Genomic DNA, 16,690 nt, shown 5'->3' on the forward strand with positions numbered 1-16,690 from the left:
TTTTTGCAGAACACCAAGCTAGACCAGCGGCTCTAGCAGGGCAACTGTCTCATATACATAAGCACTCACAACTTCTCTTATCACCATCACCCATACCAGTACTTTCGCTCTCCTTCCCTCTTCCCCAGTGCAGAGTATACAGACTAGAGCGCACTAGCTCAGGTCGACCTCTCTGTCCTTCCTGTCAATAAATTCTATTCTATAATATAGGTCAAGTAATCGCAAGGGATCCTTAACATGAGAAGGAAATTTACAGAAGAATAAAAATGGCAGGCATTACCGAATCCACTGTTGTTGAAAATAAAAGTGTACAATCATTGCATTCAACCGGTGCTAACATATGGGGCCGAAGCTTGGAAGAGCAAACGGGTACAGCCGATATCCTTGTTGACATTAAGAGAAAAAAAAAATGGAGCTGGGCAGGCCATGTAATGAGTAGGGTAGATAACCGGTGGACCATCAGAGTTACAGAATGCGTGCCAAGAGAAAGAAAGCGTAGTCGAGGACGGCAGAAAACTTGGTGGGGTAATGAAGTTAGGAAATTTGCAGATGCAAGTTGGAATCAGCTAGCGCAATACAGGGGTAATTGGAGATCGCGGTGAGAGGTGTTCCTCCTGCAGCAGACAAATAATAATAATAATAATAATAATAATAATAATAATAATAATAATAATAATAATAATAATAATAATAATAATAATAATAATAATAATAATATGATGATGATGATGATGAAGATGACGACAACGAAGACGAAGAAGATGATGATGAAGAAGAAGACGAAGAGCAGTCACCAGACCCCGAATCCATCGCATAAGGAATACCATACCATACCATACCATACCATACACCCCGGATTTGATGGCGCAAACTCGAACTTAGCACCGCAACGCCACATCCATTAAGCCACCTCGTAGGGCGGCGAGCCAATTACCAGAGAGCATAAAATTCGGCTTGGGATAGATCTGGGGCGGCTTGCACGGCCATTTAATAACGAAAATAAGAACTAATTTAAGGACGCGTTCTTGAATGTTCCATAGACAACGCCTCGTCCGCACAAGAACGCGTTCTTAAAAAAAACTAAAAATTATGGGGTTTTACGTGCCAAAACCACTTTCTGATTATGAGGCACGCCGTAGTGTGGGACTCCGGAAATTTCGACCACCTGGGGTTCTTTAACGTGCACCTAAATCTAAGTACACGGGTGTTTTCGCATTTCGCTCCCATCGAAATGCGGCCGCCGTGACCGGGATTCGATCCCGCGACCGCGTGCTCAGCAGCCCAACACCATAGCCACTGAGCAACCACGGCGGGTGTAGAACGCGTTCTTAAATTCGTTATTATTTTCGTTATTAAATGTGCGTGAAAGCCGCCCCCGGAACGTGATGTCTTTATCACAGGGCATTTTTAATCCTATAAAAATGAAGGCATAAGGCAGGCAACTCAACACTTTACGCATAACTAACTTTTGTAGTTGCGTTGGAGAACTCCTATCACTCCCCGATCAAGGCCGGTTTTGACTCTAGCCGGAAGGTGATACCAAATTTTACTTCCAGCGCGCTAAAAAATGCATGCGGTCGAGCAAACCAATACCTCGGGTGTCACAGAAATTAGGGGTTGTTGGAACGTCGACAACAATGATAACGACACTGAGGACAACAACGACGAAGAGGCTACGACAAAGAATGGCGATATCATCACAACAATCCCTACGACATGACAACGACGATGGCGGATTCGAAGGTAGCACGACGGCAGTTGCGTCCAGACAGATGTTTTCTTCATTATTATCAGTTTCTTGCGCCTTTCATGTGACTTATACTGCGAAGGAAACATGACGGAGGTGATCATGATGCTGACGCAAACGCACGGGCGTACACACGTACAAAAACACATGCACACAAACAAACAAACAAACAAACAAGAACGTGCACACGCGCAACGTACAGAAGTATAAGTTGCGTCACAGAACCAAACTTGTGGGCTTCCTCAGCTGTCTCTTCTCCACGTCTGATAGATGGACTCTCAAGCACGACCACCGAGTGAAGGGCTAATCAAGTAAAGGAGCGAGCGACCGACGAAGAAAGGAGTCCTCGGCGCAGTATAGTTACTGGGTACGAGGAAATGCGGAAGCAAATGCTCGTTGCTGAGGACGCGTCGGAAGCGTACACAACAATATTTCCGTCCACACACACTTCGGCGGCTTTCTCCCTCCTTCCCGCTCGACGCCCGGCATCGAGTGGTCCGCTATGATAAGTAACTGCCGCGAAGACTCTCAACGCAGTCATCCATCCTGCGCTTGCTCCCTTTTAGCGCTGGGCGCTTCGCCGCAGCGTTAGAGCGCTCCTCAGGGGGCGAGGTACAGCAGGAAAAGCTGGGGCCGTTAGCCACGTGGCCGAGCTCTATGGGTCCACGGGAAGCCAACTTCCCTTCCACGACCATGTTTGCCGGCCAATCGCCAACGAGCGAGTCCGAGTCCCATTAAATGGGAACAAGCCCGGCAGTCTCATTACGGGATACTCGCTCCCCGCCGAACGAAGGACAAGTGGCGACGAAAAAAAGAAAGAAAGAGAGAGAGAGACTAGATCAAAGAAAACAGAGCAATCAGGCCCCGCGACGGCGCGCAGCGATAAGCGCGTCACACAGAGACAGGCCGCGCGAGACAAATTGGAGCCGGGCTCATCATACGCCTGTCCGGGCCACCGGCGAGAAACGCGGCAGGTTTGGGCTGAGCACCGGTACGGGCAGCTGCTGCAACGCAGTCCCTGTGCTGTCTGTCGCCCGTAGGGTTACGTCGAGACAGTCGACGACGACGACGAGCAGGAAGAGTGATCGTCGATGAAGGAAAGAGATGAAGAAGAGGAGGAGGCCAGGGTAATGAGTGCCTGTCTATATATATATATATATAAGTACAGAAAAACGGCAATGACATAGGAGGCAGGGACGGCGAAGGCGGCGACGCATGCCACTTTCCTGGTATATGGGGAGAAAGAAAGGAAGGAAAAAGGCCGGGCCTTGGGCGTACCTCATTTGTATTCCAGCGATGTCGCTGCGTCGGGAGATAATCCGCCTTTGGGATGGTCTCCAGGCTCTCGGGAAGCGCGGGCCGGCTCTCATCCGCATCTGCAAACGAGACGGGAGAGAGAAACGGGCGATCCGTGTAAGAGCCCGGTGTTGACGGCCAGAAGGAAGTGCAGCACAGCGGCCGCCGCCGCCGTTTACGCTGCACCACATTAGCGCAAGGAGTACGGCCGTGCCGGCAGCCGGGCTGGCGGGAGGAGATAATCAAACGCTCGGTAGAGTAACACGCGAAAGCCGGACTTCTGTTTGCGCTACTTGGCGAGCAGCTTGTGCGCGAGACAAAGGCAACAGCGGCACGGGTGCCAGTAAATAACGAGCGCTAATTAGTGCAACGATGGAACGTTCGTGTTTTATTTTAATGATGACAAAGCTCCCACACTGAAAAGCCTAGCTTGTTCTTTCTATCTTTAATATCATCGCGTCTCGGATGCGAAGCTGGTTATTTGACTTATTCATGGACTATTTCGTTGTCGCATAAAGTTATTATTATTATTATTATTATTATTATTATTATTATTATTATTATTATTATTATTAACAGCCATGCAAACACCACACATCCAGAGAGACAGAGCTGTACGAATTGGAACACGCTGAAGCAGCACGTAATTTGTTTTTCTACGAGTTGCCTGAATAACCACTAAGATGCATTTTTGTTTAATACCGAGTGTTTTTGCACTTAAACCAGTCAAGTGTCGCTACATTCGATCAGTCTCGAGACACAAGCCCCAACGATGGAAACCATAAAAATCGAAGGCACTTAGGTATCCACATGTGGACGAACGCGAAAGCATGGCCGCGTCTTCCCGATGACGCCTCGGCCTCGTTCGCGTACTTGCGTGGTCGTGCAAAGGAGCCGGGCGTAGCTACTGACCGAGAAGTTGAAGTCGAAGGTTCATCGATCGGAGCGCGTGACAGAACTCACTGAAATCACCACCGCAGCGACTGGCAGCGCCCCGACGCGCGGTACTATATATAGACCGGCCACACAGTTGACGCTTCCGGGTGATTGCAGCTTATTATGCAACGGTAATGTTTACCAGGAAGCACTTGCGGCGAACGGCTATGCGTTTCTACATTACAATTTCAACGACAGCTAATTTACCCTATGCTTTCCTTGGCTTCAGTGACAGTTGGCTTTACATGAGCATCACTAACAAAAACAGAGCCCCTCGGTTCCCCTTCTTCTCTTTTTCATTCATAGGATCGAGAGCCTCGAATTTGGCAGCCTTGATGCCATTAGGTAGCACACGAGTGTTTTATTAGCCATATGCCTGCTCTCCTAAGTTCACGTGCTACGTGACACCATCCGGCAAAGAAAAAAAAAAAGCATCTTCCACAGAAACACCCAAGTTGGTGGACGGATTGATAGCAGTCGCCGAAGCACAAATGGTAGTGCAACGCACGCGTAAAGGGGACGCAAGCGGCTTGAGTACGCAAGAACTAGGGGCCACAGTACTGCGCATGCGCAGGCCCCTATGTCCGGGTCTGCGCATGCGCAGTACCGTCGCCCCTAGTTCTTGAATACGCACGCCGCTTGCGTTCCCTAAACTAAAGCTCTCTAATGATCCCCTGCGCGAGCATGTCACTTCACTAAAAGGAAACCCGTGCAGCCATCTGGCTGCCCGCTGTAACACGTGTGCTTGCACGCCGATCTTTAAGCAGTGCGAAATAATTGGAAGGTATAGTGAACATCGCGCGCGGGGAATCTTTGAGGCATTTTGCGTATTCACAAGTGGCGACGCGCGCGTCAGTTCTGCGTCTTCCACGCTAACAACAAAAGAACTGGATTACCTTCGTGGCTAACGCTTATTCTTCTTTTTCCTTCTTTTATGTCACCTTGGATGGATGGATGGAAACAACTTTATTCTGAATCCGGCAAATTTGACGACCCGGGCTCAGGTCTCCCATGAGGGGACTTCGAGGCCTTGCCTCGTCGCCGCCTCTCGGGCTTGCTGGACAGCCCACTCTTGTGTCTTGAGGTTGGAGCTGCGCAGAGCGGCGGCCCACTTCGACGCAAGAGCCTCCGGAGCTACTGCCATTGTAGCTGATGCAACCCGACACTCCCACAACATGTGTGACAGCGTCGCTCTAGTGTCCTGACATAGTTTGCAAAGAGCAGTCGGGTATTGCGCGGGGAAAATGTGCTGCAATCGCACCGGACTGGGGAATGTTTGTGTTTGCAATTGTCGCCAGATGACTGCCTGGCGACGTTTCAGCATGGGGTGAGGTGGGGGCAGCAACCGCCTGCCTAGCTGGTAGTGCTTGGTGATGTCACTGTACCTGACCAGGCGTTCTCGCGTGTTTTGAGCCAGCAGTTCCGAACTCGAAGAGGCGGTCTCCGATTCTGCGCGGCGGGTCAGTTCTCGCGCAAAGCGGTGTGCTACCTCGTTCAAGTTAATGAGGCCCTCATCGGTGGGGGTGGCGACGTGCGCTGGAAACCATATGATGGCGGTGTTATCGAAGTGCTGTCGACCAGCTTTCCTTAGAATCTGGAGAGCTTCTGAGGAAATGCGCCCCCGCGCGTAGTTGCGAACTGCGGATTGTGAGTCGCTAAAAACTACCTCGCAGAGGGGGTCGGTAAGCGCAAGCGCAATCGCTACCTCTTCTGCTGTTTCGGGGTATTCCGTTGCGAGACTACACGCGTGCGTAAGCCGGGAGCTAACGTCTACGACTACCGCCGTGAATCGGTGTTCTCGTGTGTATTCTGCGGCGTCTACAAAGCGCGTAGTCCTCTTTCCACCCAAGGAGCGCAGCAGTGCCTTGGCACGGGCCTGGCGTCGGCCCCGATTATATTCGGGGTGCATGTTTCGAGGTATAGGGGCGACAATCAGCGTGTCGCTGAGGTCAGGTGGAATGACCTGTTTCTGACCGTGTTGGACATGGTAGTTGAAGCCGAGTTTCTGCAGGATGTACCGGCCCGTGGCTGTCAGAGACATGCGTTCGAGTTGAGAGGTTCTTTGCGCATCCACGATTTCCTCAAGCGTGTTGTATACCCCCAGCTGTAGCAGACGAGCAGTGCTTGTGGACTCCGGTAGGCCAAGGGCGATCTTGTAAGTCTTGCGTATAAGGGTGTTGATTTTCTCCCTATCAGTGACATTCCAGTTGTGGAAGGCAGCCACATAAGTGATGTGACTGATTGCGAAAGAGTGTATGAGGCGCATGACACTGTCCTCCTTCATGCCCGTGTGCTTGTTTGTAATGCGTTTGATCAGGCGGGTAGCCGCTGTAACCTTGCCTTCGATTTTGCGGATAGCTTCTATGTTTGACCCGTTGGCTGTTATATGCATGCCTAGGATGCGTATCTTCGGGACTCGGGGAATGCAGGAGCCGTCTTGCGTATAGAGGATTATGTCGTCACATTGGCGCGATTCGGCTGTAGGCTTGGGCCGGCGGCGCGAGCGGTAGACGAGCAGCTCCGATTTCAGTGGAGATAGTCGGAGACCTGTGTCTTGGAGGTAGGTTTCGACTGCAGATACCGCTGCTTGTAAGGTGCATTCTATCTGACCGTCACTGCCCTTGTTGACCCACAGGGTGATGTCATCTGCGTACAAGGCGTGATGGAGGCCATCGATCTCGTCGAGGTAGGCCGGGAGACCTAGCATCACGAGGTTGAAAAGGAGCGGGGATATGACCGATCCTTGAGGAGTGCCGGTGCTTCCTAGTGTATGTTCGTCGGATGTCATGCTGCCGACCGCGAGGGTGACTGTGCGGCGCGAGAGGAAGTCTCTGACGTAGTTGTAGCTTCGCTCACCCAAGTTGAGCTTGTTTATGCGGCTCAGGATTGCTGCGTGTGCTACATTGTCAAATGCCTTTTCCAAATCTAGGCCGAGGATGGCCCGATTGCCACTAGTTGGGTCATTGATAATCTGGTGGTAGAGCTGGAGCATGACGTCTTGAGTGGAGAGGTGTGACCGGAAGCCCACCATAGTGGGTGGGTAGGCTCCAGTGTCCTCGAGGTGGTGGTTGATGCGGGAGAGGAACGCGTGCTCCATCACCTTGCCGACGCAATCGGCTGTCGATCTTGTCAACCTGGACCTCGGGTGCGAGCGTCTGCGTCGCCTTGTTCATGTCGTCGTTGAGCGTCTCCATCCATGCCTCGATGTCATCGATGTTCTCCTCACCTCTCTGTTCAGCTCGCTGCTTTCGGAATTTGTCCCAGTCCGTCCATTTGAATAGCTTAGGAAAAGGGGGTGTACCCGCCTGAGGAATTCGTGTTTCTATGATCATGTGGTCACTACCGAGATCTTCAATTATGTCTTTATGTGGAGCTTCTGCAAATACAGCATTTGGTTGCTATAGTCAGCGCTCAGTCCTGTGCTCTTTACTCGCTCGCCCTGCGTCGCGCTGTTTCTGTTTCATTCCAATGATGAAGCGACCAGTCCCTTTGAAAACACTGCTAATGATCAACGCATTGGCCAAATGTCAGCGTTGTATGACAAATCCTCGAATTTCGTCTTTAATGCAAGACATCACATGCTTGCGCATAACAAATGGCGTCGCTACGCTCAATCAACGATACTCAGCGGCAAAAGCGTTATGGTAGAAAAAAATGCAAAGAAAGCCATTTGGCGGAAATATATGCGTAATGACTCGCATCTACACAAAGACGGCCCACGCCTCAAATAAAGACGTACTAACATTTGACGAAAGAATGAACAAGTTTTCAGCCACAACGATGACAATTAAAAGAAAGAAAGGAGAGAGGGAGGGGGGTCTAAACAACGCCAATATCTAGGAGATAAAAAGGAGACACCGTCATGTTCAGTGCTTAAGGCTGCCAACACACTTAGAGAGAAAGACGGCATGAAACTACTAGACACCCCCCCCCCCCCCCCGCCTCCCGGCTCCTTGACAAAAAAGAGAAGGTCGTGCCTTGGCGCGATTACGAAGCACTCGATAAATACGGAACAAAAAAGAAAAAAAGAAAGAAAAAGAAAGAGGCAGCGTCATTTTACATCAGCGCGGTATAGCGCGCGAAATGACCCCGAGAAAGTTTGGAACGACCAGTTCCAGCAACCTCAGACAAGAGAGAGAGAGAGAGAGAGAGAGAGAGAGAGAGAGAGAGAGAGACGGCAAGAGGACGTACGGGGCCAAAACAACGAGCGCACGGAAGCGACCGAAAACAACGCAAAGTGAGAGTTAAGACAGAGGCGGTGGGCGCGCCGACCGACGGTGTCCTAATTCGCCGCTATGGCAGCGAGCCAAAGACAATCGCGCCCATCCAGCTCCCACGCTCGCCCATACCACTGCATGGCAATTGCGCTATACGACGCTGCCCATCCGCGCAAGGATATGAGCGAGCTGAGAGAGAGAGAGAGCCATCCGGCCGCGCACTTTATAGCCGCGACAGCCGGCCCGGCTCGGCAGCACCGTCGTCATGGCCGTCCACGGCACGCTCGGTGTCATACGCAGGGCCGTCACTCGGGGGCGGCTCAGGCTCGGGGAAGCTGTAAGACGGGTGCTGTGGCAGGAAAGGCTATTAATGACGGTCCGGGAGAATTACCGAAACAGCGAGCCGACCGGTAATTGGCTTCGTAAGCAGGAAGAGGGGGGGGGAGGAGGTGCTACTGAGAAGGAGTCCGCCAGCCGAGCGCACGCCGCCCAGCCCCGTTACCGAGGCTTACGGGCAGCCAATGCACTACAACGCCGGCTCGCTGATATAGCAGCGAGGCACGGAAGCAGGCAGGCCGGCATAACCCCCACTATGGTTTCGGTCGCGCGCGGTACCCGTGCGGGCGGCTGCGACGAGCGTGTAGCTTTTTTTTTTTCTTCCAGCAAATGCGCTCCCGCGTCCACGAAACGCATGCATATACGCGCGCAAACGCGCATAGTGACAAACTTGGGAGGGAGCAGGGACAGAAGGGGCGGCTGGGAAGCGTTCGCTTATGAAGCGGTGGCCATTACGTGTACGGGCCGCGGGCCCGCTGAATGCATGTGCAGGCCTGCTCGTAGTTTGTTTGTTCATCACCGAACGGAACAAGTGTGACGGGTACACAGATCGCCTTTGCGAGTTTTCAGTCAACGACGCTGCATTTATTTTTGCAACGGGGTTTCCAACGCTTATGCATACGTTTTTTTTTCTTCTTGCCTTACATTACAACCAATTCACGGGGCTCACAGCCCTGCGGGAAAGTTTACCCGCCGCAGAGAATGAACCGCGTGTTAGCGACGCCTAGCTGGTGAGCGTGGAGGATAACTTCGTTGTACGCAGGTCGTGTTTGCTGCGCACAGTGTTATTATTACTATTCTTATTTTTTTGCAGCATGTAGCCGAGAGAACGAGTGACTACAAACAAGGCTATTAGAAGTAAATGAAATGAATCCATCAAAAATAGGCCCCTGGGCAAAGAATACTCGGCGCACAGCGCTTTAGAGGTACATCGGAGAAAGCAGCATAGACAAACAGCGCCACCGCGGAGGATATGGCGAAAATCTGAGCCAGTGCTACGCGCACGCGCTGGCGCTTTTAATCGTCTGGGACACGGGCGTGTCCCAGATGACCTAACCTAACCTAACCTAACCTAACCTAACCTAACCTAACCTAACCTAACCACGCGCGAGCGTGTACGTTGTGCGCGAGTGCGTTGTGCACGTACGAATAATTTCATACCCCGTCTTTTTCATGTATAGAGCAATTGACGCCAAACGTGCGGCCTATACGTAAAGCTCTCCAGCTCTCAGATCTTGCCATCTCTCACGGAGTGTCCTAAGAATGAAGCAATTCGCAGAAGCGCATCGTGCCTCCCAAAAAATTAATGGCCGCTCGTATATACTTAGCATGCAGCGCATTCTTCTTGCGCGCATTTTCATCCACTTGCTGCTTCTTCAAAGCCACTCTCAGGGCCTTTAGGTTGCCCCTTTTCGTTGCTGCGTGCTTTCTGCGCCGGAAAGACATACAGTAAGGATAAAAAAGGTATATTTGAGGGAGGAGAAAATTATATATCGGGACCGTGAGTTGCCGCGAAGAAAGATTCGATGTTTCTGAGTAACCTCCCTGCCACTAGTGCTATCTCTCTTTCTCCTCTCTTCTATTTATACAGCAATCTCGCTTCCAAACCCCCGATGTCGAAAGCTTTACAAATACAGGACGGATGCGCTCAACGCTAAGTGCATTTAAAATGCGGGGGAAGCAGCATTGCATTACGTGAACTCAATCGGCCTCCTCAACCGCCGCAGCACACTCAGCAGGCGCAGGCACACGTTCACGCGAAGAGTTCTCCAGCGCAAAACTTTTTTTGGGGGGGAGGTGGGGGGGAGACACGAGTGCAGCTAAATAGAAAACAGCAAGGGATAGAGCAAGCAACATGGGAAAGCCGCGAAATAGACGCCGGGAGCAACCCTTAAGGCTAATACCGAAGCGTCACGTCGTGAGCTTCGGCATTCCGAGAGAGAGAAAGAGAAAGAAAGAGATAAAATCAAACAAACTCGCGTCTTTTGTGCCGCTCACCGGACTGCGCTGCTCGGTCTTATAAGCCACGGCATCGATCAGAGGTGGCTTCGAAGCGGGTCGGCCGCGTATAAGCGCTGTCATGAGTTTTATGTACTTTCAGGGCTTTCGTCGCACATACTTTCTCCTTTCTTATTTTTATTTTGTACGGTCACGCCTGTTCTTCACTGTCTTCTTATTTTTATTTCTTAGTTGCCTCGATAAAGACACTTCCTTTCTTGGTTTAATACGCCGTTTATTTTTTTCACTCTTTCTCTGGGGTAACGGTAACACGAATGATTCGATTGTCCAGTCGCTTTTTCGTTCGAGTGGCTGCCTGCTTATCAGAGGAGCGGGGAAGACAGAACTATGTGACTGGGAGTTGTGCAAGACTAACTAACTAACTAACTAACTAACTAACTAACTAACTAACTAACTAACTAACTAACTAACTAACTAACTAACTAACTAACTAACTAACTAACTAACTAACTAACTAACTAACTAACTAACTAACTAACTAACTAACTAACTAACTAACTAACTAACTAACTAACTAACTAACTAACTAACTAACTAACTAACTAACTAACTAACTAACTAACTAACTAACTAACTAACTAACTAACTAACTAACGAACTAACTAACTAACTAACTAACTAACTAACTAACTAACTAAGCTAACTAACTAACTAACTAACTAACTAACTAACTAACTAACTAATCAATCAACCAACCAACCAACAACCAACCAACTAACTATGAAAACAATGAAAAAGTAAGTAAGAACACCCGCAGAAGGACAGTTCAAATGAAAGTGAGCACTTGGGCAATACTACAGTTGCACCATTGCAACGTACAGTAATGTTATACCAGCACATAACGCTTCGAGTGATGTCATATTATTCTACGGTTCAAGCAGGCGGTGGTGTTCTGCTTACGTTTCGCATTACTGGACCACACTATACCACGTTCTTGCAGAATATTGTGTATTTCATCCTAATCGCGACACACGGTTCAACGCGCCTTGGCACCGTCCTTATTTTTCATCACTCCCTGGGACATCTAACTCGCATTTTTTCTCATAGACGACATTGACGTTAAGAAGACGGAGCTGATACTCTGACACGATGGTAAGTTCAAAAATGATGCGTGCGTGCGATATAGGAAAATAATAAAGCAAAAGAAGCGACAAGACGCGGACGCTGGAAGGAATTAACGAAAGAAGAACGAGGGCTCAAGTTTCAGAGTTCGTCCATCTTAGTTTTGGCCCTGCCGAGATTACGCCACCAGCGCAAAAGAGAACAGAACAGACTTTTAGCTTTTCGTTCGCGTACGTCTCCTGTAGTTCCGCAAAGCCGCTTCCTTCTTTGCCAGCAGATGCAACAGCGCTCGTAAACAAAAGAGCATTGCTCACGGCAGAACCAAAGCCCGCACATGCGCCCCCCCCCCCCCCCCCCCCTCCTCCACCACACTCCCTCACGGCTCCCTTGTTTCCAGCACGAGAGCGCCCGTCATCTTCGCTTTGCGAGGCCAAACGCTTGTTCCTGTCGGGGCCTCTACTCGTCGGGAATTCCCCTTTATTCCCCCGCGGGCGGGACTAAAGCTCGTCCGAAGGAGCTTAGGGAAGAAGGAACCAAAGACGACCAACTAGACAAACGAGAAAAAAGGTGGCCGCGCCAAAGCCTTCTTCGCCACCGCCCCTGCGTTCCCCCCACGTATTCTCCCGAGCCGATGCGTGCTTTTGTCTTTGGTGGACGCTGCGGCCTTGTGCCCGCCCCAGGCTATGGCGTCCAGACGCAATCGACGTCGCCCATCCATCACGGCGCTCGATCCGGCCACGCAGTGCTCGCGCTGCCTAGGGGGGCTAAGCGGCAGCGTGGGCACGTCTGCCAAGCCGGGCCTCCTCTTGCCCTAGGCGCGTCGGCAAACGGCCCACGCACACAAACAAACACGCCCTCCGGTGCAAAGAAGTGTGCCGAGTGACGCCTGCGTGCCAATATGGGGCAGCCAAACGGAAGGCCACAACGTCTCGGCGTCTTCGAAGGGCCGCTAAGTATAGAGACATCAAATCAGATTCCTACCACAGATACCCCTGCATTTCTTCGCGGAAAGGTATTGCTTGTTACATAAAAAAGAAGACGAGAGCCATGTCAAGCAGTGTATTGCTGTGGCGCGTGACGTTTTCCGCATGTGCGAGCTCGTTTCGTGCGGCTATGTAGAACTACGGGCCCCGATGCTGAAACAATTCTGTAACACATGTCACAGAAACAAAACAAGGTCGGTATTTTCTTTTATTATTGTACATAATTGAATGCAAGGAGGCATTGATGGCTCTTAGACGGCGCCGGCAACTCGTCTTCTCTTGACTGATAGATAAGCTCAAAAGAAGAAAAAGATGCAACACAAAGTATAGAGAAATGGCTATAGTCTCAGGAGTTCTAAAGTTCACACACACACACACACACACACACACACACACACACACACACACACACACACACACACACACACACACACACACACACACACACACACACACACACACACACACACACACACACACGCGCACACACACACACACACACACACACACACACACACACACACACACACACACACACACACACACACACACACACACACACACACACACACACACACACACACACAAACAAACAAATTGTTTCTGAGCCCTTTACAAGCATTCGAGTGTTCATGTTGGCGGACACAGCGGTCCTGATAGGTGGAAAACACAGCGCGCGCAAACAGAATAACCACAGGAACACGACAATATACGAGTGAATACGGGAAACACGTATGTATGAAAATGTTGAAAAAATGAGTCAATTTGAAAAATACTGTGTCCTGATCAGAGTTACAATGGCAAAATCCAGCAACATTTTAGGTATTCCCGATTCTTGCTAGAAGTGTACTAATGCGCGTGCTGGACTGTGTTGCAGGTGTTCTGATGTACCCAGAATTTTATCTACTGATAGTGGCCTCCTATACAGGACATATATCTTTGCAGAAATCATCTTGCAGTGAGTATCATTATCCTTGCAGTGTAATAAATGTTCCTCGTCTCCTTCAACCTCCTCACAACAGCTCACAGCATTATCGCTTTTTTACTACCTTGTGAAAGAAGCATTCGGTATGGGCCGTGCCCATACTAAATGCTTCTCAATCGAAACTTGTTGTTTCGATTGAGAGGTTGGTTTTCATAATATGGTGAATACTGTAACGATTCCTTTCGCTCGATTCCAATACTTTTTTATCGTCAACCGTTCACCGTCGGCCGATCTCGTTGATAACATGAGCGAAACATCGCTTGGACAACTGACGAAGCGCGATAAGGAAAAATAATTGGAATAGAATCATTACTTCACGCCGGCTCAAGTTAGCCATACTTATATAGGAACTCTCAGAATGTGCCATCCGAATTGAGTCAACGTTTCACTAAACTATAGAAAAACGAGCTGATGTCGTCTGCTCATGTCGTCTGCAGAAAGCAGACTACATGTGAGTATGATCTGGGCGCAACGTCTGCGCACTGCCGACATGCGCATAGGGAAATCTCAAATGAATTTACCAATCACTTCTTGAGGTCAATGAGCTAGATGAAAAAGAAAAGCGTTGGTCTTGAAACCTCGCCCAAAGAAACACCGCGCGATGCTTTGAGCGCCACGGTGTCCCTTTTGTTCTGTTTTAGATTGTTAGCTTAGAGTTTCCAAAGCGATGTTCAGAGAACACCGGCGCCTTTAGCTTTTACAACGTTTTGCTACAATCCGCATCGCATAGCTTTTATAGTTTTTGCATAAGTTCGGCTAAACGTCCTCGTAAAAAAACTGTTTAACGTTTCTTTTACCAACGCGTACCATCTTCTTAAGCTCTTCAAGCGGCATCAAAATAACCTAGAAGGAGTGCGATCCTTGCAAGAAGTTTACTCGCGAGCCCGCAGCTTTCGACAATGGGCAACGATGCGAGAAGCGTGATTCGCTTCGGGCCATCAGCTGAATTCCGGGGAAGATATATGTGGAAAAGGGGGGAGGCTAGGGTCATTAAACACATTTTCGCAACACCGCGATCAGGCCGGCAAGTTTCCCAGATTCATGGCGCTTAATGCGAACACAGATCGTGCGTTCAGCTTCGCAGCACTAGGCCAACTTTTCGTAGCACGCATTCTGCCAAGGGCACCCAGGACTTGCGGACAGTTGCTCAACTAAACCTCTGCTGACGAAAAAAAAAAAATGTCTAAAAGGTAGAAGAACGAGAGAAAGAGAGAGAGAAAAATGGCTTGGAGGGGGGGGGAGGGGTAGGTGCAGGTCATCAGAAAAAATCACTTGTGGGAAGAAAACCGCAACAACGCAGATGGTATACAAACACGATATAGCTTGCGAGTCCAGGAGAGTCACCGGTTACATCGTACAATAGGATGTTTGTAGAGAGAGAGAGATAGAGAGAGAGATCAAAGTATAAATGTAAGGCATGGAGTTAACCAGAACTGAACCCGTATTGCTACCCTGCACTGGGACAGGGGTGTTACGTTTCGCCTACAACGCGCGGTAATGCCGGCGCGGATGCAACGGACGCCGGGGCTTTGTTCAAAGCGGCGGACATTTTGGCCCGTCCGACGACGCCGCAACGCCTACCCGCCAAGCGTGTCCAGGCGTGTTTCTGTGCCACGTGTCTTCGTGTGTGCGTGTGTGTGTGTGTGCCCTCGCTTGTCAAAGCGCGGCAGCCGGGGAGCGGAGTTCCCCGAATGAGGGGCCTGGAGGTCTCTCGGCTCAACCGCTCGCGCCGTCGTGGGCCCCTGCTGCGCCGTCCCGTGACCTTCATCCCGTGACCTTCCCTCCTTCCCTTTTGGACCGCGACGCCGAGAGTATAAGAGCAGCTGCCCCCGGACGCCAGGGGAGAGGCTCCGATTTGTACTGTTGAGTTACGTGCTCTCCCGTCTCTCCACTTCGGTCGAACTGACCGGCCGCTCTTTTGCTATGTTAGAATAAACAAGTTGTTCTGTTACCAGTCGTCTCTTGCTTTGCCGGGACCTTCGGATGCTTCTAGTGCCCCAGGCCGCCAGGCCAACGCTACCCTTGGGGCTTGCGACCCATTGGCAATAACGGGCGTCAGCACCGAGACCCCAACAACTCGTACCAGCGGTGCGATTCCAACATCTGGTTGCCAGCGGTGAGATCGCGACAACGGAGGCCAGCAGCGAAGAGATGCGGTTGACTGTATGCTGAGCAGCACAACGACCATCCGGGAGCAGTGCAACGAGCCCTGTGTGATGACTGGTTGCCTGCAGCGGAACGACTGCGCTGAAGTCTTGGCTGCGAGGTTTGGTGAGTGCGGGACTTTCTTCTTCTGAGTTTTGCCAGGCTTTTGTTAGTGTTAGAAACAGAGCTGGTAATTGTGGTTGTCGTTGCTGCCGGGTTAGTTTGCGGCAAGACAATAGTAGGCAGTAGAGAAAGCAGCATTCAGAGCAGCCATGGATTTGAAGTCGTTGCGCAAACCGAAATTGCTGGAGCTTGCAAGAGAGTTGGGTCTGGATGTCTCAGACAAACTCAGAAAACCAGAACTGCTAAGGGCTATTCTTGAGTTAGAAGCTGAGGATGACGAGCTGTCGGAATGCCTTGAGACCATTGAGGAGAGGGAGACGGCAAAAAGACAGGAGCGCGAACTTAAAGAGCAAAAAGAAAGACAGGAGCGTGAACTTAAAGAACAGAAAGAGAAAGATGAGCGCGAACGTAAAGAACAGATAGAACGAGAGCAACAAGAGAAAGAAAGAGAGCGCGACCGTCAACACGCTTTGGAAATGAAGCGTCTCGAGTTAGAGATGGAACACGCTCGTAATGGAAGTCAGGCACACGGTGCAGGAGAACGAGTATTGTTCAAAATGACTGACCTGATGCGGCTGTTTAAGCTTGGAGAGGACATTGGTTTGTTCCTGGTTAACTTTGAGCGAACGTGCGAAAAGCAGGGGTTCTCTCGGGAAACGTGGCCACAGCGCTTGCTCACTTTGTTACCCGGCGAGGCGGCCGACGTAGTCGCTCGCTTGGAGAGAGAGGAGGCAGAGGATTTCGACAAAGTGAAATCGAGTCTGCTAAAAAAGTACCGGCTGTCAGCGGAGGCGTTCCGTCGGAAGTTTCGGGAAAATGAGAAAGGCAGAAGTGAGTCATA

The 16,690-nt window shown here is 50.4% G+C and overlaps 1 protein-coding gene across 6 annotated transcripts in view; it reads right to left on the reverse strand.

The window, feature by feature from the left end:
• The window catches only part of Camta (Calmodulin-binding transcription activator), a 564,954-nt gene that overhangs the window by 190,240 nt on the left and 358,024 nt on the right, over positions 1 to 16,690 (reverse strand). For all 6 annotated transcript variants that reach the window (XM_050167587.3, XM_050167581.3, XM_055064739.2 and 3 more), the window contains one exon: positions 3,026 to 3,123. In XM_050167587.3, coding sequence (XP_050023544.2) covers positions 3,026 to 3,123 — 98 coding nt within the window. The remainder of the gene's footprint in view (positions 1 to 3,025; positions 3,124 to 16,690) is intronic.

Source organism: Dermacentor andersoni, chromosome 3 (genome assembly GCF_023375885.2).
Source record: "Dermacentor andersoni chromosome 3, qqDerAnde1_hic_scaffold, whole genome shotgun sequence".
Lineage (NCBI taxonomy): Eukaryota > Metazoa > Arthropoda > Arachnida > Ixodida > Ixodidae > Dermacentor > Dermacentor andersoni.